Genomic DNA, 26,305 nt, shown 5'->3' with positions numbered 1-26,305 from the left:
GCCCAAGTATTGTAGGATATTTATCTTAGTATTGTACACATCAGCAGATTGTGCTTTTTGCTATACTCCATGTCTAATTACCTGGATTACCCGGCTCTTCGCTAGAACTGGCAACTTTTTCCACTGGAACTATTGCTCACGTGCCAAGTACTGAGATATATCTGTTTTTAACTTCTACTAAATGTCTAAGGCTTCCAGCAGAAGAAGACAATGGGCGACTTGTTATTCAGCTGTCTAATCTACATCTGCCAGTTGTGAGAATAAACAATTGTCTGCCTTTTTTACATTTCTAATATATATTATTCTCATTTTGCCTGTAATAAAAAAATGGCATGATGATGGCGGCTCAACCGTGAAAATGGGGCATGTAAAAGCTGTCATTTGGTGGGTTTTCTTGATATATATAGGTTGGTGGGACACCAAGCAATCAACTGGGGAACCTGTCAGGAGGTGTTCAGTTTCGCTGCAGCACCCCCGCAGGGCAAATTAGGTATTACGTACAACATGTATATAATGTTGTCTAAAGGCGGGTTTGCAACACACGATGTTACAGCTGATTGTCGGGAAGGGCTCGTTCAAGGAGCCCGCTGCATTTACAGTATGAGGACGAGGGATCGCTATCATGGTTTCTGAGCAGCAGATGGCTGTTTAGACCACACGATCTGCTGCCCAGAAGCCATGGTCAGTGGTGCCTGTACAAATGTCAGGATCACCCGATGAACAAGCGTTTCGCTATGGGCAGATTGTTGGGAAGAAACACTTGCAGATCTCTGCTTGTTGTCAAGTGAATGTAAACCAGCACAGACCTAAAACTTATCACAGCTGAGGGTTTGCTACAATTGGATACATTATTTTAGCCTGTGCTTCATCCATCGCCTCTACACCTTAGGCCCAGTCCCTCCTTCCCAGAAACAGATATAAGTAAAACTGGTGACTACAATACTGGTACATGGGCATAGGTGCACATACTGTTGCTCCCTCTCCAGGTGGCGGTGATATATTGTAGTGTAAGATTTACAGCAGAGCGACTGCTGGTTTTACTGGGAGGGCCGCATTCATCTTGTAATTCCCCGGACCCCAGTAAAGCTCATGAAGTATTAGAGGACGTCCTGCCTGCTTTTTATTAAACACTGGTTTGGCCCCAAACCACAAAGTTCTCGGTTCATCAAAGTGCAGCTATTTCTATTGATGCAGGTGGTCTGGGCACTACTGGGCACCTGGAAATATTCAAAATCGGGAAATGATGGCGCTGCCTCTACAGGGCAAATGGAGTGTTACATGCTGGCCATGCATTGCTAGAGCCTCTCTGCCCTGGCTAATAGGGGTCGAAATAGTGGAATTCTTTTCATCCACGTCCTCTCCCATCAGTTTGTTGCACTTGATGTTCCTATGTGCTCACTATGTAACTCTATAACGCCTCTGTGCAAAGTCCATATCCCCTACCGGGCCATACGGAAAGGGGCTGCCCTATGGAGACAATCCCTTTAAACAATAGTTGCAATATATAATGTTACGTGTTTTCTTAAAAACTCTGTATTGTGACTTCCCTCTGTTATTCCTCCAGGAAATATAAGACTATAAGTTGACCATTTCCCCTGGCCACGGGTGTGCATCTCCTACAGGTTGTCAGCAGTAATTGGACAGTGTCAGACACGCTCCTTTGGGAAGTGTTAACACTCAGTTGTCAGTTTACTCTTGCGTTTCCAGGAGGAATAACAGAGGAACGACACAACACAGTGTTGTAAGAGGCTCCAGAATGGTTATTTTATGGGGAATTTATATATTTATTAAACCATACATGTCAGAAGAGCGGGGGAGGGTCTCTTTAAATGTAAAAGGGGCTTTCTGGTCACTGGAAAAAAAAAAGTTCCAAAATGTTCTAATGTGTGTTGTGTTTCAGTACTTTACAGTTTACAAGATCTCTGCTTACTGTGTGTGAATGGAGTTTAAAAAAAAAAATATATATATTGTGAAGCTAAAAACCCGCATTTACTGCTCACAGCGGAGGGTTTGCTACAATTTGTATCCAGTGTACACAATGCTGTGTGAACTAAACAGTCTGGACTCCGGCAGTGATACATTGTAACAAACTATCAGACGAGGAGAGAGATTTCATGCGAGGAAAGTCTAGACTGGATTCAGTTTTAGGAAGCTACGGTTACTACTTTACAGTCTTCTAAGGCAAACAGCAAGTGCTTCCATTCACTGACAGCAAGCAAAAATATTTTGAAAACGGTGAGGAATTTGGGCACACAGTATATTAGAAAGTTGCTGAAGTTTTCATGATACATCAATTTAGCTTTATGACCGGAATACATTTGCTATAAGGAGGGGTCCACACAGCGATTTTCAGCCGCAACACCCGTTCCACCACCAAAGATCGCTGTGCAGCAGCGCAGTCATTGAACGGAATGGGGTTGAGGCGACTAATAAGTTGCTGCTTCCGTGACCCAAGAATCCAGGTCGCTGCTACACAGACGGGGGGATCCCGGCCAAGCTCGCCCCATGGCCCCAGCCCAAAAGACAGAGGCAGAAGTCAAACTGGCAGACCCCCCACTGGTGACGCAGAGGAGGGCTGATGACAGTGACTCACAGGTAACCGGAGAAAGCCTCCTTCTCCGTGGGTGGCTCCGGGGCCTGTTCCTTCATTTCACCTCCCGGCAATTACTGTGCCCGTAATAAGTACATATAAGTCATCGTGTACGAGGGGAGCAGCGAGGACAACAGCAGCTCCCTAATCCGCACTGCACCGATTACCTGCAGGCCCGTTTAACCCCCGCACTGCTGGAGGGAGAGAAAACGGCATGAGGCTAAATCAGCCACTGCCAAACCTTATCCCTATGCCCGGTTAGCAACCTGCACACGTTGCAGATTACGTCCAATTTTGACATGTGCGGATTTTCGTGCGGAAAAGTGAGTGAAAATAGACAAATCTCATGTGCACTTTCCTTTTTTTGTTCCCTGCGGAAATCGACTGGCCGCACGGATTTAGAAATCCTCAGTTGTTTGTGCGGATTTCACCCTTTGCATTGTGAAGGTGAGATCTGCGCCAAAACCCGCGAGCTACACATATGGTGACGAAAAGCACCGAAATCCGTACAGAAATTGTTTTATACAACCCGCACCCATGTGCCGATATCCTTAGGCCTCATGCATACAACCATATCTTTTGACCCATTCATTTCTATGGGTCCACAAAAACCGTGTGTCCGTTCTGTAAATTATAGAACCTGTCCTATTGTTGTCCGTTTTGAGGATCCGTAATTTGCGGACCACAAAACAGATACCGCCATGTCCCTGTCCGGGACTGACCAGAACAGTGGACCTAGTGGAGGATCACTTCTCTCCCGAAGGGGGCGCCACCGGCCAGATCCCACACTTGAACAGGATTGAGCTGACCCTGCAATTGCGCATCGCGGCAACTGTGAGCATATTGCGGTAGGGTAAATCCACAGATAAACTCAGCTCTGCTACATCAGTTCATTTTTTGGGGGTTTCCATTTTACCGTTTCCTTTACTGTTAGGCCTCATGCACACGACCATATTTTCAGTCCGTGTTTTTTGCGGATCGCATGCGGACCCATTCCTTTCTATTGGTCCGCAAAAATAAAAATAAACATCCATGTGCTGTCCACAAACCGCAAATTGTAAAATCTGTCCTAGTCTTTTCTTTTGCGGGCAAGAATAGGCTTTTTTTTTTTACAGTAGGTCCCGTGAAAATTGCAGGATGCACACGGACCGCATCTGTATTTTGCAGATCCGCAATTTGCAGACCGCAAAAACGGATACGGTCGTGTTCAGGAGGCCTTAGGAGGCAGAGTTCAAAATACAGCCCCCGATGGCAGTCAGCCCCCAGCACCCCGGGCAAACAGCTGAAGGAAAAACGTAATATTAGGGTATGTTCACACAGTTGTGGTATCAAAATTCCACACGAGTTCCGGTGTTCCGTTGCGATTTCGATGCAGCTTTTAAGCCTTCATTGATTTCACTGGAAATCTCCACCAAGAATGAACGCGGAAGAAACAGTCCGCGTGAGAGAGAGCGCGGGTCGCCCATCGAAAACAATGGCGGGTTGGCATGAGAATGGTAGAGTTTGGTGCAGATATGGCATTAGGCTACATGCACACGACCGTATGTGTTTTGAGGTCCGCAAATTGCGGATCTGCAAAAAAAATAAAACGGATGACATCCGTATGCCATCTGTTTTTTTTTTTTGCGGATCCATTGTAACAATGCCTAAAACCGACAAGAATAGGACATGTATTTTGCGGGGCTGCGGAACGGACATAGGGATGCGGATTAAAATGAATGGGTCTGCGTCCTATCCGCAAAAAACACGGAACGGACACGGAAACAAAATACGTTCGTGTGAATGAGGCCATTCAGATGAATGTCCATCTGTTTGATACTGGATCGAGTCAGATCCGCCAGAGGTATCTGAGTGAACAACAACCCTATGATGAAACCGCCCTCAGGGTACATTCACATGTCCGTAAGTGTTTTATGATCCGCAAAACATGGATACCGGCCGCGTGCGTTACACTATTTGCGGACCGCACATGGCCAGCCCTATGAAAGAAATGCCTATTCTTGTCCACGATTGTGGGCAAGAATAGGACACGCCCTTATCTTTTTTGCGGGACCGCAGAACGGAACAACGGTTGCGGACAGCACACCCATTGAAATGAATGGGTCCACACCCGTTCCTCAAAATTGCGCATGGATCCAGAACAACGGACGTGTGATCGGACCCTTAGACCGTCGTGCTGTTTATTGCTGGGATTTGTAGTCTCTTTTACGTTCTAAGCCTTTTCTGAAAGAGCAGCCAGAGGACGGTATAATTACACGTAGTCTCTATAAATAGGAGATTCTTTCTGGCGAAACTACAGTTTAGGAGCAGAAGACCGAGCATCGGCGCGGTGGAATGTTAATTTCATACTGCGGCCACCGCAATAACCTCTAATCTCGGGTAATAACTGGCTGGGAACGGAGCCGTCTTCTGATCTGATCCTTTTTTATCTATTTTTTTCCTAAATCCTATTGCCCGGACTTGCAGCCTGTACGTTTGGCAGCCGGGCTCGGCGGGGCTGTTTGCTGCAACTTTCCGAGCGATGAGTCAACTGCCAAGTGTCGTTCCGAGTTGGTGCCGTTCTCCAAATGGACTGCTCAATAGTCATCAGATACATTATCTCCTAATCCTCTTTAATAGAGCGCTGGAACGTTCTCTCCTAGAAGCGGCATCTGGGGAGAGAGAGATGTGGAAAAAACGTGAGCGAGCGCTTTTACCGTAAAGGGGGCGGCGCAGGTCCTCAGGTGTCTCCATGAAAACTTTCCTCGCCGGTTCTACGTGAAGAATAGGATTGGGGTCATTATGATGAACCCATCACCAGGTTCTCTACCCGCTGAACGCCAATTATGAGGCATTAGAAAAATAAGACTTGACATATATGACATATGGCTCTTCTTAAAGGGATCTTCTGGGATGTTGATATTAATGGCCTATATCTGATTGGTGGGGGTCCTTGTCCCAGCACCGGTCCTTGTCCCAGTCAGCTGATTGAAGAAGGCGGCGAGTGCTGCGGCCACCTCCCAGTGTACCAAGCACAGTGCGGTTCATTGTATAGTGGCTATGCTTGGTATTGCAGCTCAGGCCTATATCTGATTGGTGGTGGTCCTTGTCCCAGCACCGCTACCAGTCAGCTGAATAAAGAAGGCGGCGAGTGCTGCGACCGCCTCCCAGCGTACCAAGCACAGCGCCGCTCATTGTGTAGTGGCTATGCTTGGTATTGCAGCTCAGGCCTATATCTGATTGGTGGGGGTCCTTGTCCCAGCACTGCTACCAGTCAGCTGATTGAAGAAGGCGGCGAGTGCTGCGGCCGCCTCCCAGTGTACCAAGCACAGCGCCGTTCATTGTATAGTGGCTATGCTTGGTATTGCAGCTCAGGCCTATTCACTTGAATAGGACTGGGGTGCACCTAGGCCATGTGACTGAAGAACATGACAAACGGCCGAGGAAGAGGACGCAACCCTTCAAAGGAGCGATGCGGCCTCTTCAGACAACAGATCGGAGGGGATGCCCCACCGATCAGATATTGAGGACCTATCCTCAGGATATGCCATGAAAATTGAAATTCTGGGAAAGTCCTTTAATGGCTTTCGGGGTTTCAGCAAATAAAATGTAAAGACATTTAGCGAGGCAGAGATTCAGTTTGTCTACCTAGATCTGGGGCCAAGAACATAGGCCTCACCCCAGTCTCGCCCCTGGATGACTGTCACCTCTCCTGACATTGTTTTAGTAACCATTTGCATCCCCACAATTCTAGGCCATCAATTCTTATGACTTGTTGTGTCGTTCCTCTATTATCCCTACTAGAAGTTTATGAACAGTTGTTGCCAGTTGAGGGGGTGTTCCTGCACAATCTGACACTGACAGCACTGATTGGATAGGATGCGATGGTGTGTACAGAGACACACCGCCAGCTGGTAGCATCCGGATGGACCTTCATTCATAAACTTCTAGTAGGAATCGCAGAGGAATGGCACAGTCTTAGGGCTCATTCACACAACCCTTTTTTTTTTCCGTCTCGGGTGCGGACCTATCCACTTCCGTGTGCTATCCGCATCCGTTTCTCCGTTCCGTGGCCCCGCAAAAACGATAAGTCATGCCCTATTCTTGTCCGTTTTGCGGACAAGAATAGGCCTTTCTATAAAAGGCCGTCCATTCCGTTCCGCAAATTGTGGAAGGCACACGGGCGGCATCCGTGTTTTGCGGATCCGCAATTTTCGGACTGCAAAACACGGTACGGTCATGTGAACGAGCCCTTAAGAACAGATGCTGCTCCCATTACATGGGAGATGCAAGTAGTTACTAAAAGGGACATGTCCGGACAGGTAACGTGATGTCAGGGAAAAAACGCAGGGATGCTCAACCTGCGGCTCTCCAGCTGTTGTAAAACTACAACTCCCATCATGCTCGATTGTAGGGTGATAGCTGTAAGCTTTCTGGGCATGCTGGGAGCAGGGCCGGATTAACGTAGGGGCTGATGGAGCTGCAGCTCCAGGCCCCTATCATAAAATAGGCCCATCCGCCAGCCAAAAGGCCGTCAGGAGCGGCCGGCGCTAAAAGTCCTCTGTTAGTTTGTACACAGCGCAGCGTGCAGGAGGGATAACCGCGGGCGCACTGAGTTCATATCCGGCGGGCCGCAGCATTACAGGAACAGCACCAGCTGCTCTGACGTCCTGCCGCCGTATATACGTCACAGGATATCCGGCGGCAGGACGTCAGAGCAGCTGGTGCGGTTCCTGTAATGCCGGCCCGCCAGATATGAACTCAGTGCGCCCGCGGTTATCCCTCCTGCACCACAGCAGTTTCGACCAGGCCAGCACACGGACGGGGACGGCCCACAGCGCTCGGCCACACGGAGACAGGCAGCAGCAGGAGCTTCTGGAGGCTGCAGGTATCAGACAAACTCATCTAGTTGGAAGGGAGGGCAATCATAGTGCTGTTATGATTTATGGACACAGCTCTCAGCATGCTTAGCCAGCCTTCTATCTGGCTTTGCATCTTGAGAGTCACAGTCCACAGGCTGTTTCTGAGCCAGATAGAAGGCTGGCTAAGCATGCTGAGAGCTGTGTCCATAAATCATAACAGCACTATGGAAATTACTGACTGGCTAAGCATGCTGAGAGCTCAGTCTAAATAACATAACACATAAAGAAATTACTGTTTCTAGCTGCTAGTCCACAGCAGCTAGAAACAGTAATTCCTTTAAAGGGAACCTGTCACCGGGATTTTGTGTATAGAGCTGAGGACATGGGTTGCTAGATGGCCGCTAGCACATCCGCAATACCCAGTCCCCATAGCTCTGTGTGCTTTTATTGTGTAAAAAAAACAATTTGATACATATATAAATTAACCTGAGATGAGTCCTGTCGCTGACTCATCTCACATACAGGACTCATCTCAGGTTAATTTGCATATGTATCAAATTGTTTTTTTACACAATAAAAGCACACAGAGCTATGGGGACTGGGTATTGCGGTTGTGCTAGCGGCCATCTAGCAAACCATGTCCCCAGCTATATACACAAAATACCGGTGACAGGTTCCCTTTAAAGGGATTCTGTCACCAGGTTTCACCCCTCAGCTAAAAATATGCTGATGTTCAAGGCGTCTTCACAATTTCTAATGTGGGCTTATTTAGCTAAAAAAACTGCTTTTACTAACCTGTCAGTCAAACAAATAAGGTGCCCAAGGGGATGTTAATGGATGCAAGGTGCCGTTAGTGCCCAGCGCCGCCTTTCCGGACTTCTGTGCCGCCTCCTAATCCTCTGTGCCGCCTCTCGCCCTCCCTCCCTCCTCCTTCTGCTGTAAGATTTTGCGCACAGCGCTCTGCCTGATGCGCCGTGCGGACTTCTCCATTTGGCTTCTTACAGTGAAGTGCTCATGCGCCGGCACTTCGCTCAACCCCTGTATGCGCGAGATCTTACAGCAGGAGGAGGGGGGAGAGAGGGAGGGCGAGAGGCGGCACAGAGGATTAGGAGGCGGCGCAGAAGTCTGGAAAGGCGGCGCTGGGCACGAACGGCGGCGGGTGCAGACGGCACCTTGCATCCATTAACATCCCCTTGGGCACCTTATTTGTTTGACTGACAGGTTAGTAAAAGCTGTTTTTTAGCTAAATAAGCCCACAGATGACATTTATAAGCCCACATTAGGAATCGTGAAGACGCCCTGAACATCAGCATATTTTTAGCTGACAGGGGTGAAACCTGGTGACAGAATCCCTTTAATGTGTTATGTTATTTAGACACAGCTCTCAGCCTTCTATCTGACTGGCTAAGCATGCTGAGTGCTGTGTCCATAAATCATAACACAGCTCTATGAAAATTACTGTTTCTAGCTGCTGTTGTCCACAGTCCACAGCAGCTAGAAAACAGTAATCTTCATAGTCATGTTAAATGATCACTAAAGTGTCAGGAAAACAAAGCGGTTTTCCTGACACTATAGTGCCCTGATTGTTGCTAAGATAGACGCCAAATGAAGGGGTAGTTGCAGGAACAAAATACTTTAATGGTATCGATAAAATATATATGTAATTAAGACACTGAGTGCAGTTCCATAAAAAGGCCCAGCAAAATCCTCAGCACCAGGCCCATGATGCTCTTAATCCGGCCCTGGCTGGGAGTTGTAGTTTTGCAACAGCTGGAGTGCCACAGGTTGGGCATCCCTGGATAAAAGGATCAAGCAGTTCGATTTCAACATGCCCGGTCCTTTTGTTCTAAGGGGAGATAAGCCGCTGCCAGAGGCCTCTAGTAGCGGCTGACTTCCCTGTTCCTCATTCAGAACACATGCACGCTCACGCTTTTGCATAGCCAACATCTATCTTTAGTGTATGGTCAGCTTTACGGAGGCTAAAAATCCGTCCTGGTCATGTGATTTACTGTACCTGTGTGTGCGTCACATGGACAGAGTTGTATCCAGTGGAAATAAACATTTCCTACAGATTGACAGCAAGCAGAGATCTTGACGTATTACTGTTAAATACAGAATTACAGAACATTTTTCAAACTTTGTCCCATCTTTAAAGGGGTTGTCTCACCTGAGACATTGGTAGGATATGTCACCAATGTCAGATAGGTGCGGGTCCCACCTCTAGGACCTGCACTCATCTCCAGAAAGGGACCGCCGAAGTGAGGGGAGAGCAGCCACGCATACACGGCCGACCTGCATTTATTCCAATGGATTGCCGAAAATAGTCGGAACTCCCATAAAAATGAATGGAGAGCAAGCCACGCACTTCACTGTCAAGGGCCCCTTCTGGAGATAGGTGCGGGTCCCAGAGGTGGGACCAGGACCTACCTGACATTGGTGGCATATCCTAGCGATATGCCACCAGTCTCTCAGATGAAACAACCCCTTTAAAGAGAGAAGGGGCACACGTCCCTTTAATGAAAACCTGATACCTGATCTCCCAGCATTTTCAAGTGCTTATCACTGACGTCAGTTACAGATAATACACAATTTTGGCATGATACGCGATACTGTGTTTTATAAATCTTCTCCGGTCGCCGGGATGTGCCCGTCACGGAAGAGATGATCAAATTGCCTGATTTGTAAAGTGACGATCCCTAATCAATTTGTGATCTGCCTGCTAATAGAATACATCAGACTGTGATCAGTGGTCTTTAGATGTTACCAAACTACAACTCCCAGCATGCTCTGACAGCCTCGTGCTGGGACTTGTAATAAGTTGGCACCTATTAATTTAGATCAGTGTTGGTCAATTTAGTGATCAGCAAGTTTTCAATTTCCCTGCAGCGCCCCCAAAGGAGAAATGAAGAATTACACAATTTTAATTGAAAGCATCAGGCAACGCATGTAATGTGTGGGCGTGCTGAGTCCTCCAGAGTGAGGGACGCTCTTTCTATCTGCTCTTTACTGCTTAAAAAATTGGTTTTCTAAACGGAGCAGCTTGAATATTCTTGGCCTCATCCCTAGGCACAGCATTATAATGCACAGCAGCCGATATAACATGAGCTTGGTCTTGCTTTTACAGTGTAACTATGCCTGTCACGGTTTCAGCTGGAACCTGGGGCAAGTGTTCAATTTCCCTGCAGCACCCCTAAAGGGGAAATGAAGAATTACACAAGATTAATAGAAAGCAATAGGCAATCCATGTAATGTGTGGGTGTGCTGAGTCCTCCAGAGTGAGGGACGCTCTTTCTAGCTGCTCTTTGCTGCTTGAAAAATGGGCTTTTCTAAATGGAACGGCTTGAATATTCCTGGCCTCATCCCAAGGCACAGCATTATAATGCACAGCAGCCGTTATAACATGAGCTTGGTGTAAAAATGCCTGTGGTTACAGGGACTTTTAAGCACAGCAGCAGTTTCTTCTGTTGTTTTATGCAGGATTTCTGAGTCTTAACCTTAACATATAAACCAGCGGTCTGAGGCTCAGCGGCCGCGATTGGCCCAGTGCGTTTCTCCTCTCGGCCCCCCGTGCCACAGGCCTCTCCCCATAACCTTGCGCACCTATCGGCACAATCTAGCCGCAAACAGCTCCCCCTGACCGCAGCGCTTCCCTACTGAAAGTTAATACTGCTTGATTCATTTTGTGTAGCTTGTGCACCGCCAAGGAAAACAGTCCAAAGAATAACTCGCTTGTATGCAGCTTGGAACGCTCTCAGAGGCCTCGGTTTCATAATACCATACAGTAGCTTTACTATATCTCCTGCGCAGCTGTGGAGAAAACTTGGAAAGTCGAGTGCTGCGAGGCAGGGATACAAGACATGAGCACTTGAAATCTATGAGTTGTCACAGAACTAGTACTTTGAGAGAACCCTTAGGGCCTTTGCTTGCGTTAAGGGAGGGTGGAGAGTTAAAATGATCTTTAAAGGGGGTTTCCATATATTTTTTTTCAGTAAAACTGATTTTTGATAGAAACTTCTGTGACTTTCATACTTTGTGTTCACCCTTTTCAAGGCCTCTGCTTGCTGTCAGTGACATCTCTTATCCTTGTAACCCTGATACATCCACATAGATACAGCTGATATGCAAGAATAGTGCCCCTCCGGGGCGCGGGTTTCCAGTACTTCGCCATCTCACATCCTTGAGATAGGATGGCCCGGGCTGGTGGGGCAACCATACCATAGAGGCGACCAATGGGGCCATAGAATAGGGAGGTCCTGCCCGAGTTAGGCTGTGTTCAAATGTTCTGTTTTCGTGTTCCATCCTAAGAGAAAAAAATAAATAAAAATAACATCATACGAGGCACAATGGACTTGTAATAGCGTCTGTCAGGTTCTGCCAAGGTGTCCGTGCTCTTTTTATCCCGTCAAATATGGCAGCATCTCTGACAGAAGTGTGAACGGGACCTAAGTCCTATCTCCTTTGCTATTGGGTGGCAGAACTGTATAGGAGTCTCCTCCCCCGAGGAACTGCATTGTTTGTAAACAGGAGGGGAGAATAGGTCCAATGGTTGGGAGAAGAGAAGTAAATATACACCACGCCCTTCTGTCCTGGTTGGCAAAATCGGACACCATATTGGGCGGTCTAGTTTGATCTTTGCTATGGGTTCCCCTCTCTTCTTTGCTGGTAGAGGGGTTGGAAGCATAAAGGAGGAGGAGGAGACCAAGTTTGAACCATCCATTACTATGGTACCAATAGCAATTGAATAGTATGCCTGGGGTGGGGTTCCTATAGTTATTTTTGCGGAGGTTGAACAATATCAGATAGTCATCTGCAGTCAAATTTAATCACGTCCTGGAGCTTAAAAATTGTAAAGGGATAAGGAACCAGAATTTTTGTTACAACATTGTGAGTTTTCCCATCTTATCAAATATCTTAACATTTGACCAACTCAGATGATTATCCTGACTAATCATTGGGATGTCTGATTCGCAGCCAAAATCTTGATAGATCAACCTTGCCTAAGTGTTGAAAGAGCTTATTTTGTCGTCATTGTTTGTCGATTGTTCTGGGCGTTGCCGTAATGTAGACATATTTCGTATTGTTTTAGTGTTCCGCACCTATGCCTTTGTGTGTGTGTCTTATAAACAGTATCCAGAAGGTAGCTTTTGAGTATCCATCATGTGGGAAAATATACAGCTCCCGGAAATAAAACAAAAAGGATAAACAAAAAAGAACTTGGCAAGGGGAGAGCAAAGTAGGGCGAACCTGGTAACGCTGCCAAAGACTTGTGTGAAAAGGGGCATTGTAGGTCAAGAATAAACAAGACACCTCTTATTGAACTTGATACTTGTGTTTATGACTATATATAAAGAAAAGAGCAATCTCGGGTTCAAGAAGGGCTGCAGGAGCATTAGAAAGCTGAAGGAGTAAAGCTGACACCAGGCCCATGAGTGTGTACGGTGTGGATGGAAGTTACATTTAACTCTCAGACACCCAAGAGCAGCATACATGGAAGACAGAGATTCCCATTGCAAAGATCTAAATGGGCCCCCAATATGGTATAGGGCTTTGCCACTCAAAAACAAAAGGGCCTGGTGTTTTTTCCCCCTTCATACTGTTTCCATTATCCTAGGGCCAGTTCCTCATGCCCTACCTTGCTAGCAATACAATTACCCTGGAAGTTCTAGCAACCAGTAGCAAAGGGGATGGGATCAAACCAATACTGGGCACTCGTTCTTCCGCGGTCCCAGAAAATCTATAGCATGCATGACATTGTCACCCAGGCAGTCAGCAGTTAGCTGATTAACATTATTACAAGTTGGTGAAATCTAATAATAATTTTGCAGGGTACCGCCATGGGCACGACAACCACCTCTGTTGGCTATTGAAAGGCTGCCATAAAGAGAATCTGTATTCTGTTTAAGTAATCATCAAAATACTTCTCATGGCAGACATTAAAGTTAACAGTTTTCTACTTTGAACAATCCTTTTTGATAGAGAAGAACATGGCGGTGGTGTGTAAGAAGAGCACTGAGAACTCCACCAGCTCTATCTTTGATAACCACTCATTGAATGCAGTGTTCCAGTATTCTTGGAGCACAAATTCTTCTTTTGTTGAAGCAGCAGTCTGTTCTAGACAGTGGGTTATGATTAGAGCACCCCACCCCTTACCTCATAGTACCCTAAAACACTGTTGCGGCCTAAAAGCGATGGCCCACCCTTCCAGCCCACCCTTCCAATTTGGTATTAGTCATTTTTAATTAGGATCACGTTTACTAGAAATACTGGACCTCTGGATTAATGGGGTTTTTTAAGAGTCTGATGTTGATGACCAATCCTCAGAATAGGTCATCAATATCGGTTCAGCTGAAGTCCAACACCCGGGGACTACTGCAAAGCTGCTATTCGAGGAGGCCATAGTGCTCCATTGAGTGCTGCAGCCTCTTCACAGCTTACCAAGCGCAGTGCCGTCCATTGGATAGTGGCTGCGCTTGGTATTGCAGCTCAGCTCCATGCAGTTGAGGTGTGCCTAGGCTACGTGACCGATGAACATGACGTCCCTGGCCTAGAAAGAGGACGTGGTGCTCACCGGTGCTGATTGACGGGGTCCCAGGATTCAGACCCCACCAATCAGATATTGATGAACTATCCTGAGAATAGGCGATCAACATCAGAATTTCAAAAAATGCTAGCTAGCCATGCAATATTCTGCTAATCCAGAATATTATGTATTATTATGGAATTTAGCTGTAATGGTAGTCTAGCATAGAAATATTGGTTAACTCTTGGCTTGTCTAGCATTAAATGCGGTAATTGTCAGCTGCCTGGCTTTTGTATTTACGATCAAAATAGGATAATCTTTTATCCATGCACATATAAAGCCTCTGATGAGAGGTGGCGAAATGATATCTCCTCTGAATGCTTCAATTACAGTCATGACAAGAATTAATATTTACAGTTAATATTAATGCAGGAGATGGCGAGGGTCTGCCAACTCGCTACGCCTGCTTCACTACTGCGCCCTTCCAAGCCAGATGGATAGAGGCCAGGGAGTAGTGAGCGGTAACTTACGAGTTTATACAGTCATGTGTTACTTGTATCCTGTGCCGAATGCATACGTCTCGTCAGTGTCCTATGTTCTCCATGAAAACAATGAGCATTGCGGAATATAAAGGGCGACACCACTCATGGAGTCCGCCAAAAGACGTGATGTCAAATAGACTTGCGTGCTCGACAGATAAGGTCTACAGTTGCTGTTTGTTACCACTAAGGTGCTCTTAGTAGATTTGGAAGGCATTTCCGGACTAACAGTCCCAGCATGCACTGCATACGAGGCTTGTGGCCCCCACGCATCTTAAAAACAATGTTTTTAGGTAGCTTTTTGTGTAGAGCTGTTATTTGGGAACTATAGGTTGGTATTATGTGAGCACTGTAGGGCGGTATTTACTTGGGCAGCACTAGGCTGTGGTCAATATACATTATTATAGTGTACATGCATAGAGATGTTATTTAGGCAACCGTAGGCAGGTGCCATTTAGCCAATGTATTGACCTGTTATTTGGGAACCATCCTATATGATGCCCATAGGAGGAAGGGTGCCAACAGTAGGTATGGCAGAGGGCATTATCCAAGGTAAGGAAAAGCATGCACTTTACATAGGATTTTTACGGTTGCCACTTTGCCCTCTTGATTTTTATCTAGAAGCACCACAGTTTCTTGTACTATCTTCTCACATGCCTTTTGTCAACCGAGGAGGCCCCACCAAAAACCGTGTCTGTGTGACTTGGAGAGGGCAGTCTGCTCTGTAGTAGGTAGAACTTCCCATGAAAACATCAGCAGATGTCATTACATATATTCAGATGGTGGTCACCTAGACAAAAAGTCATATGGTTACCAGGCAACGGGAAGTAACAGTCTGAAGAATATACTAAGCGATGGAAGACTAGAAGAAAATCACCATAAAACCAAGGAACCAGTGGATCAGATCGAGATGGAAGTCACGTCAGACAGAACTCAACTTTTAAATACCCTGAAAAAATATTGGGTGCCCTTATTATGTGACCCCCCCCCCCCTTCCCATGTAGATACAACCATAACCAAGGCTGGCACCAGTCGTAGAGTGGTCCTTAGGCAACAGAGTCACAGTGGACATCCTCCCAACCCCACCCTTGGTTTGACCCTTGTAGAGTAAGTTTACCCAGGTCATCACGTCCAACATTTGCTCTTCCTCTCTGGACTTAGGTTTCCATACTTCTTATATATCATCTCTCCATTAAAGTCAATGTCAGAGCACAATGTTGGGGGAGGGTCTCACAACATGACATTGAAGGGGTCCTAATTTTGTCATACTATAAACTCCCTTGTTGATATTTTGGTTATCGGATTGACCTGGCCAGTCTCAGCATCAATAAGCTGAAGCCTGAGGAGACGGCGCCCCTCCATGTGCTATTACTGTATTGCGCCTAGTCCCTCCGCTTACAATACCTGCTCTCAGATGGCTGGGACCATGCAGGGCTCTTTACATGTTTACTTTACGTGACTCTGGGAACAGAAGTAGCTGTTAATTATTGCTAAAACCGCTCACCTCTGTTCTCAGGTCACCGGTGGCACGCAGCGCTAATTATTCATCCCCAACACAACCCGTTATTCTTCAGCCTCCCAGATCTGATCTATTCAGAACGCAGGAAGCCGGCGGCCTGTACATACACAACGTACAATTTTCAGGTTCCTGTTATTTTTTGACCTGAAAAAAAAAAGCAACTTTTTGAAGTAGACATATTCTAGAACGAACCTCGAGTTTCCTCCAAGAAAATTGTGTTTTGGATTGAAACGACTTCCTTCCGCCAGTTTCAGATGAAATTTCACGTTCCCTATGGGAACAGCATGCAATAACACGGTTTATACACCCGGGAACAGTGAGCCCTTGTGGAGCCATCGAAATCTCTCATGTGAGGGAAGGGGGGGGGACTAGTTTCTTATCGAGCCGGTAGCCAGGTGCTGTAATACGGGCAATGGAATTTAAAGAGGATGTTCACTTTACCCCGGAAATAAACGAGCCTGTATGAAGTCACAGCAGCAGCCAACACTTGATCCTAAATTTTTATTAATTCTTTTTTACAAAAATTTCTGCATTTATTTGTTTTGTCGTGGCGGCCATTTTTCTAGAAGTGCAGCCTCCTTTGAATACGCTTCGGATCAATCATTTTGTCAGCATGTCCGACCAATAACAGAGGGACAGATATACCTTTAGTTACGCAGACAACAAATATGGCAGCACTTCCTAAAAAAAAATAGCCTCTACAAAAAAGTCCATAAATCTTTACTATAAAACATTATTGCCAAACTTTTTCTGCTGATGTTATGTCTAGTGTATTGACATATATGACCAGTTTTACATTTGGATGGACGCCCCCTTTAAGTAACATTTATACTTAGGACCCATTAAAGCGTATGGGCGAAGTGGCATGTTGGCACTCCCCTTGATCCCCAACCAAGGGCATAATTAGCCCCCACAAGTCACCAACTGTAGAATGGAAGACGGACGCTGAAAATAGATCATTTCATCAGATGGCAACGTATGTAAATGACTTGCGTGACTCAATATGTTTGCATTCACGTCCACTGTCGTAAGCTGGAGAGCTAAACACAGGCCTGGGATTTGCATGCTCGACAACTTCAGAAGCTCATACGATGTATTCCTGCCAGACGGAGAAAAAAATTCATAGTGAACTTTTTTTTTTTTTTTTTTTTGTACCCAGATAAAATCATTGCAATAAAGCTGGCTCCATTTCTCAGTGCGGTGTGAAATGTGATACAGCACCACGTTCGCCAAAGGAACCGGCGGGAGGAAGAGAGAACAGGCCGCTCACATCTCCAGCCCCAATAAAAGTTTACGCATACTTTCATTTTAGAAATTGTAGCAACTGGAAATTTACTTTGAAATGTAAATTTTTTGGAACAGCTGGAAAAAATTATCCTGCTCCATGTTAGAGAAAAAAATATATATCTCAGGCAGGGAAAACATACAGTGAAATGTTCAAAATAATTTTTCAGAGAGGGAATATAATACTAGAAACTAAAATACTGACACGGTGCATGGAGGGCAGTATTAGGAAAATGGTCTTATAGAAAGTGACCATGTTGCCCATGGCAGCCAATTAGAATTCAGGTTTCACATGCAGCAACCAATCCGAATTCATTTTCATTCTTCAGCCAATCAGATTTCATTATTTATTCTTCAGCCAATCAGATTTGATTTTCATTCTTCAGCCAATCAGATTTCATTATTCATTCTTCAGCCAATCAGATTTCATTTTCATTCTTCCACTGCTGTTTAGAAAATGAAAAGGCTAAACTCTCATTGGTTGCTGCCCTTTGCTGCTCTCGACCTGACACATCCCGGGACCCCGCTGGTCTCTACATCCTGTAAACGTGACCACTCAGCCAATCCCTTTAACTCTATGTTTAGGTTCCAAATCAATTTTTTACTATGTTTGTACTTTTTGTCTTTTTAAGCCATTTTAATCTCATTCATTTTAACAGGGCATCGGCAAAAGTTAGACGAGCAGATTAAACCAGGCATGTCGTTTTCCGAGCGACTCAGCGAACTGGAACAGTTGCGCCGAACGGCGGTGAGGGTCAGTCCGCACCATCCGCCCCCAGCTCCCAACCACAGGTCGTCTCTGAACCACTCCACAGCTTTCAATCCTCAGACCCAGACTCAGATACAAGGTGAGTTCACGACTGCAATATATATATATATACAGCGTTGAATTCCAAAATCAGGGGTCATTTGTTACCCCTGACAATAATAGAGAATGACCCCAAACACCCCTTTTAAAACAGATTTGCCTAAAGATTTCCCCTTTGAGAGGGTTGGGGTCTGGCTCGTAAAAAAAAATGGGGGTCTTGGTAGGAATGTATATAGTTGGATACCCCAGAAACATAAAGATTTGTATACTGGTCCATATTTTATCAGAACAATCCCACAAACCAGGTCATGAAAGGGGAGGGGGCTTTGTAATTCCCACCCCAAGGTGAGTAGTTTATTGGTGTTCCAGGGCATTTGAGGGCATTCCCAAGTGGACCAAGGTCCCGATTTTTATTTAAATTAAGTATAAATTAAAAAGGAACAGATCTTTCAAGACGAGGTATTTTTTGAGAAGTACTTTTTATTAGTGCATTTTATTTTTATTGTAAAAAAGGTTCAGAATGAGTTAAAAATTAAAAAGAAGCATTACTCACCTCCACGTATCCCCTGCTGCCACCGTTCCCATGCTGCTCCGGTGCCCACTGCTGTTCACTTCCTGGTCTCGGATCACAGCGGTCACAGTTGCCTGGTCTTTGCCTTAGCAGTGACCAGTCTCAGCCAGTAGTTGTAATAATGCTTCTTTTTATTATTAAATTTTTGGACTATTTTTTAAAGATATCTCTCTTTATTTAGGCATTTTTTATTGTGGTTTTGCAATCACTTGAGACATTTTTTTTTACATTTTTTTTTACATTTTTTTTAAATTAATAAAAAAAAAAAAACATCACTGGGCTCGCCTGTACGTTGCCGACAACCCCAAAACTTCTCCTTTGCAATTTTTTTTTTTACAAATTTTTACAATTTAAAGGGGACGTCCAGTTTGGACAGAATACGATGATCATAGGATATTTGTATTCAGTTATAATCTTTGAGGAAACCAAGCAGCAAGTGTTCAGTTTTTCTGCAGTGCCCCCACTGGGGGAATGAAGCATTGCACAGTAATCCTGTGTAGTTTGATTCTGCGGTCATACTCCTTTTCATCCGTTGCGCACTTCTTACTAACGTACATTTGGTAGGGTAGCAAAACGGAGGAAACAGAAGGAAGGGACTGTGACTGTAAGTCCAGAGTCCAGACTACACAGAGCTTTTTTTGTAGTCTGTTGCCATGGAGACACATAGATGCTGTAGATCTAAAACAGTGGAATATATTAAATTAAAACTATTTGCAAAATTAGTTCTTTTTTGTTTTGTTTATTTTTTTTTAAGGCATTTGACCAACAAGAAATGGTGGCTGAGATTATTTTATATATTGTCCATCTGTCCAGGCTATTGAAGGGAGGACGTACCTTGTGTAAGATGTTGCCTTGTGATCATCTCCATCCCTTCCTTCTTTGTAAATCTACTTTAAGGCCTTATGCTTGCGACCATGGTTTGGGTCCACACCCGAGCCGCATTTTTGGGGGCCACTAAAGATGTGGACATCATTCCGCGTGCTGTCTGCATACGCACGTCCGTTCCGTGGCCCCCGCAAAAATAAAAAAATAGAATATGTCCTATTCTTGTCCGGATCATGGACAAGGATAGGACAGCTCTATTTTGGTGCGGACGTTCCGTTCTGCAAAATGCGGAACTCACACTGACTGCCGGTATCCGTGTTTTGCGGATCCGCAATTGCATGAGGCCTTAGGCAGACATTTCTTCGGGGCTTTATTGCACAGATACATTTCACAATGAAATTTACAACTTTTAAATATTTATCTAGAAAACAGAAAAGCCTTTGTCACATAAGTATTCAGACCCGAGCCATTCTGCAAACACGGCACCCGTGCCGCGCGCCTTGCAGAACCGAAGAACAAGCACTTAAAATGCCTGCAACGCTCTTTAAAATCTGATACAGGCAGGATTGAAGTTGCTGAACGCAGACCTAAAGGGACAACAGGTGACAAGTCCCACACGCAGGCACACATGTCAGACATAGGCCTCCGGAGCCCTTGGAAATCTCAGGATATTAGGTGGAACGTTTGTGTTCACATCTCAATAAATATTTTATAGAATTTTTTTTATTTTTTTTTTGAATGTCACTTGCTGCACTCTTTCCTTGTTACATGACTGTGGATATTCAGACCATAGTGGGGCTGTATGTATGTGGTGTGCTCTAAAATGATCTAAAGATCTGCTGAAAGTAATCACTGAACAAGCCTGAAAAGTAATAGCTAAGTCAGAAGCTTCCTGATGGTAGTTGTAGTCCACTGCCCGCATTGCGGCCCGCAACATATGGGCACCGGCCGTTTATGCACCGCATCACGGATGCGGACCCGTTCACTTGAATAGGTCCACAATCCAGTGCGGAACGGAGGCATGCACCCTGCGGAAGCGCTGTGGAGCGCATGCACTACTTTTTTTTTTGCGGTGAGGACCATCGGATGCAGATGGCGGACCCCATTCAAGTGAATGGGTCCTGCGTCCGCATTTGGCGGCCCTACGCTCGGTGCCACAATTTGCGGTCCACGGCCGGCCCAAGTTTGGGTGCATGAGTACTAAAAGTCACATACCATAGCGATGGTGATAAATACCAGTACATTTTTGGAAACCAGTAAGATTACATTTAGCAATGTATTCAATTTGCAGGAGGGTGCGCAGGGTTAGTAAAAGTTAACAGAAGGTAAAAAAAAATATATAGATATACGGTATATATATACAGGTCCTTCTCAAAAAATTAGCATATTGTGATAAAGTTCATTATTTTCTGTAATCTACTGATAAACATTAGACTTTCATATATTTTAGATTCATTACACACAACTGAAGTAGTTCAAGCCTTTTATTGTTTTAATATTGATGATTTTGGCATACAGCTCATGAAAACCCAAATTTCCTATCTCAAAAATTAGCATATCATGAAAAGGTTCTCTAAACGAGCTATTAACCTAATCATCAGAATCAACTAATTAACTCTAAACACCTGCAAAAGATTCCTGAGGCTTTTACAAACTCCCAGCCTGGTTCATTACTCAAAACCGCAATCATGGGTAAGACTGCCGACCTGACTGCTGTCCAGAAGGCCATCATTGACACCCTCAAGCAAGAGGGTAAGACACAGAAGGAATTTCTGAACGAATAGGCTGTTCCCAGAGTGCTGTATCAAGGCACCTCAGTGGGAAGTCTGTGGGAAGAAAAAAGTGTGGCAGAAAACGCTGCACAACGAGAAGAGGTGACCGGACCCTGAGGAAGATTGTGGAGAAGGACCGATTCCAGACCTTGGGGGACCTGCGGAAGCAGTGGACTGAGTCTGGAGTAGAAACATCCAGAGCCACCGTGTACAGGCGTGTGCAGGAAATGGGCTACAGGTGCCGCATTCCCCAGAAACAGCGGCAGAAGCGCCTGACCTGGGCTACAGAGAAGCAGCACTGGACTGTTGCATGTCATTGGGAAATCAAGGTGCCAGAGTCTGGAGGAAGACTGGGGAGAGGGAAATGCCAAAATGCCTGAAGTCCAGTGTCAAGTACCCACAGTCGGTGATGGTCTGGGGTGCCATGTCAGCTGCTGGTGTTGGTCCACTGTGTTTTATCAAGGGCAGGGTCAATGCAGCCGCTATCAGGAGATTTTGGAGCACTTCATGCTTCCATCTGCTGAAAAGCTTTATGGAGATGAAGATGTCATTTTTCAGCACGACCTGGCACCTGCTCACAGTGCCAAAACCACTGGTAAATGGTTTACTGACCATGGTATTACTGGGCTCAATTGGCCTGCCAACTCTCCTGGCCTGAACCCCATAGAGAATCTGTGGGATATTGGGAAGAGAAAGTTGAGAGACGCACGACCCAACACTCTGGATGAGCTTAAGGCCGCTATCGAAGCATCCTGGGCCTCCATAACACCTCAGCAGTGCCACAGGCTGATTGCCTCCATGCCACGCCGCAGTGAAGCAGTCATTTCTGCAAAAGGATTCCCGACCAAGTATTGAGTGCATAACGGAACATAATTATTTAAAGGTTGACTTTTTTTGTATTAAAAACACTTTTCTTTTATTGGTCGGATGAAATATGCTAATTTTTGGAGATAGGAAATTTGGGTTTTCATGAGCTGTATGCCAAAATCATCAATATTAAAACAATAAAAGGCTTGAACTACTTCAGTTGTGTGTAATGAATCTAAAATATATGAAAGTCTAATGTTTATCAGTACATTACAGAAAATAATGAACTTTATCACAATATGCTATTTTTTTGAGAAGGACCTGTAGTTAAAAAAAGTAATTTCATAACTTTATATATATTTATAATTATAATGATGTATAAAAGTTGCAGGAAGGTGCAGAAGATCCATTTAGTAGACGTTAAAGGGGTTTTCCATGATTTTTATACTCATGGCCAATCCTCGGGATAGGTCATCAGTAACTGATCGGTGGGGGCCCGACACCCGGCGCTTCAGAGTGGCCTTCTCTCTGCTTTCCCAAGGCGGAGTGACGATACGTTTATGCGTCACGTGGTTTAATAAATGTCCTCATATATATATATATGTTTAATTAGTATTATGACCAACCGTAATCAAAATCAGCATAAGACATAACAGTGGTGTAATAAACACCTACACTAACGTGACGTAAGCCCAGCACACTGACAGTCACGGAGCATACAGGGCTCTTGTGTCTGCTATTTTTCCCCCGCCACAGACGGCGGAGATCGCAGCTGTTTTTCAGGGATCTTGTGTTAAAAGAAGTTTACCGAGAACCCTCTGCAGCAAGTGGTATGCACTGAAATAATATCGGTGTGCGTGCGAGGACACTTTCACTACCGCTTGGAAGGATTTCGTAGAAGCAGCTGTAAAGCAGAAGTGCATATTTGTGCAAATTGTGCAAAAGACCACAAAATAGGAACTGCTGTATGTCGTACAGGGAAGAAGAACCTGAAATATATGTTCCTAATGTGGCTTAATACCATCGAAAAAAAACTGAAAGCCGCATTTTTAGGCATCATTCGGATTTTCTTCTAAAGAGCATTTCCTCCTAAACTCAAGAAAATCCCAGTTACACGGATCTCTAATTTATCTTTTTCTCTCCTTCCGGTGAATTCTTACTCTGGTACAGCTGGGGGGGGGGGGGGGGGGTGACTATGCTACTGCTCAGAATCTGCCTAGTGATGAGTACTGAGGAGCAGATGTGGATATCTTACTGCATAATTAAAGGTGTTGTCCCACAAAAAATATTCTACATAATTTTTAACCCAGCACCTGGATCTGAATACTGTTGGAATTGCATGTCATTAGAAATATAGCATAGCCACTGAGTTATTCTATAAAATGTATCTGTACAGCGCCACCTACTGTTTGTTTTTTTTCTTATTTCTCTGTCCACCTCAGTAATATCGCTGAGGTGGTCGCACCATCTCAGTTCCGTCTTTCAACTGCCCCCCCCCCCCCCCCCCCCCGAGATGTGATAGGGAGAGAGTTGCAGCAGAATGGATATGCCCCCTGAGCTGTGATAGGGAGAGACCTTCAGCAGAAATGACACCCCCCCTGATGTGTGATACAGAGAAAGCTGCAGCAGAAAGGATATGCCACCTGAGCTGTGATAGGGAGAGAGATGACGCAGAAAGGATACGCCCCCTGAGCTGTAATAGGGAGAGAGATGACGCAGAAAGGACACGCGCCCTGAGCTGTGATAGGGAGAGAGCTGTAGCAGAAATTACACACCTCTGATCTGTGATATGGAGAAAGCTGCAGCAGAAAGGATATTTCCCTGGGCTGTGATAGGGAGAGAGCTACAGCAGAAAGGATACGCCCCCTGAGCTGTGATAGGGAGAGAGCTGCAGCAGAAAGGATACTTCTTCTGAGCTATGATAGGAATAGAGCTGCAGCAGGAAAGGACACACCCCTTGAGCTGTGATAGGGAGAGATGCAGCAGAAAGGATACACCCCCTGAGCTGTGATAGGGAGAGCTACAGCAGAAAGGATACGCCCCCTGAGCTGTGATAGGGAGAGAGCTCCAGCAGAAAGGATACTTCTTCTGAGCTATGATAGGAATAGAGCTGCAGCAGGAAAGGACACACCCCTTGAGCTGTGATAGGGAGAGAGCTGCAGCAGAAAGGACACAACCCCTGAGCTGTGATAGGGAGAGAGCTGCAGCAGAAAGGACACATCCCCTGAGCTGTGATAGGGAGAGAGCTACAGCAGTAATGATACAACCACTGAGCTGTGATAGGGAGAGAGCTGCAGCAGAAAGGATACACCCCCTGAGCTGTGATAGGAAGAGAGCTGCAGCAGTAATGATACACCCCCTGAGCTGTGATAGGGAGAGAGCTACAGCAGTAAGGACACGCCTCCTGAGCTGTGATAGGAAGAGAGCTACAGCAGAAAGGACACGTCCCCTGAACTGACAGCCCGAAGAGAATGTAGCAGAGCAATTGCAGCAATTAATGGTGAGACCTCTGGATCCATGTGAGGTACAGGGCTGGTTCTGGCTTTGGTAGAAGAAGATTGTCATGTACTATGATGTCTGATTTTCATTTTTTACATCAATTATGGGATAACCCCTTTAAAAGAATTTTTGGGTCTTATATTGGGCAAGCACGCTTCCACTTCCTTCACTGTTGGCCAGGGGCACATGCTTCCTTATGAGGGAGGGGGATTAATGCCATGGCGCCCCCTAGCTTAGTGTTATTATGGCATCTGTTAGAGATCTGTCTTGGCATCAGATTTATTTTCCTACATTTTGCAAGCAGGCACGGGACAACAGGAAGGGTTGTAAAACGTCCCCTCGTGAAATGTTTACAACAGGCCGCGCACATATGAACTCGGCACAGAACGGGGAAAGTACACCTGTTAATATGAAACATCTAACCAAACAAGCAGCGAGACAAAAGAGGGCGAACGAAGAAACACCACATCAAATGGCTGTGAGGTTGAAAGATTACCCTCTCCGTGGACCCAGCAACAAAGCCGCTCATACGGGAGGCTCGCTTTTTAGGCATGCAAAACCATGCAAAGTGATATTCTTGTTTTGTGAAGCACGCTTTTGTAGTCTCCCAGGTGCAATGAAGTTTTTTTTTTCATATGCCTGACAGGCAGAATGCCTGCGACTAATCTTCTTAAAATGTCCTTATTCTGAAGTCCCAGCAAGTCCAGAGCGGCCGCATTTCATCCCTCCAAAGTTTAATACAGATTTCATTTTTTCAAGTCTGTGTTGCCACAAATACATTAGAATATATGGTGATGAAACGCGTTTTGTAACTATTGTTTCTACAACACTAGAGCTCTGACAATATCTTTTTTTTCTTCAAAAAGTGGAGTTTCGTGGCAACTGCAATATCAGGATGTATTGATCATCTGAGACCATAGCATGCCACATGCTGGAGCCGTCCAAAGGCTTCTCCCTCTGTTCTAGGTGGATCCAATTCTGCAGTCCAGGGTAAGGCTATTGGTAGGGTTAAAAGGGCGAATGCCCATGTTGCCCTCCTGACTGCTAACATGTTGTTGACGCCATAGTCATATTGCATAACATGCCCAAATATCATAACGTGTCCAGATAACAGCTCCATAGCATGCCCAAATATCAGCTCCATAACGTGCCCAGATAACAGCTCCATAACATGCCCAAATAACATAACGTGCCCAGATATATCAGCTCCATAACATGCCCAGATATCAGCTCCATAACGTGCCCAGATATCAGCTCCATAACGTGCCCAGATATCAGCTCCATAATGTGCCCAGATATCAGCTCCATAACATGCCCAGATAACAGCTCCATAACATGCCCAGATAACAGCTCCATAACGTGCCCAGATATCAGCTCCATAACGTGCCCAGATATCAGCTCCATAACGTGCCCAGATATCAGCTCCATAACGTGCCCAGATATCAGCTCCATAACGTGCCCAGATATCAGCTCCATAACGTGCCCAGATATCAGCTCCATAACGTGCCCAGATATCAGCTCCATAACGTGCCCAGATATCAGCTCCATAACGTGCCCAGATATCAGCTCCATAACGTGCCCAGATATCAGCTCCATAACGTGCCCAGATATCAGCTCCATAACGTGCCCAGATATCAGCTCCATAACGTGCCCAGATATCAGCTCCATAACGTGCCCAGATATCAGCTCCATAACGTGCCCAGATATCAGCTCCATAACGTGCCCAGATA

At 45.5% G+C, this 26,305-nt stretch overlaps 1 protein-coding gene across 2 annotated transcripts in view; it reads left to right on the top strand.

The window, feature by feature from the left end:
- RUNX1 (RUNX family transcription factor 1) overlaps positions 1-26,305 on the top strand; it is a 98,222-nt gene that overhangs the window by 40,169 nt on the left and 31,748 nt on the right. The window contains exon 4 of one of the 2 annotated variants that reach the window (XM_044284464.1): positions 17,953-18,141. The exons of the other annotated variant lie outside the window; for it this stretch is intronic. Coding sequence (XP_044140399.1) covers positions 17,953-18,141 — 189 coding nt within the window. The remainder of the gene's footprint in view (positions 1-17,952; positions 18,142-26,305) is intronic. 2 annotated transcript variants of the gene reach the window in all.

This window comes from Bufo gargarizans, chromosome 3, assembly GCF_014858855.1.
Source record: "Bufo gargarizans isolate SCDJY-AF-19 chromosome 3, ASM1485885v1, whole genome shotgun sequence".
In the NCBI taxonomy this organism is placed as follows: domain Eukaryota; kingdom Metazoa; phylum Chordata; class Amphibia; order Anura; family Bufonidae; genus Bufo; species Bufo gargarizans.
The sequence above is the reverse complement of the archived record's forward strand: the minus strand, read 5'-3'. Positions and strand labels throughout refer to the sequence as shown.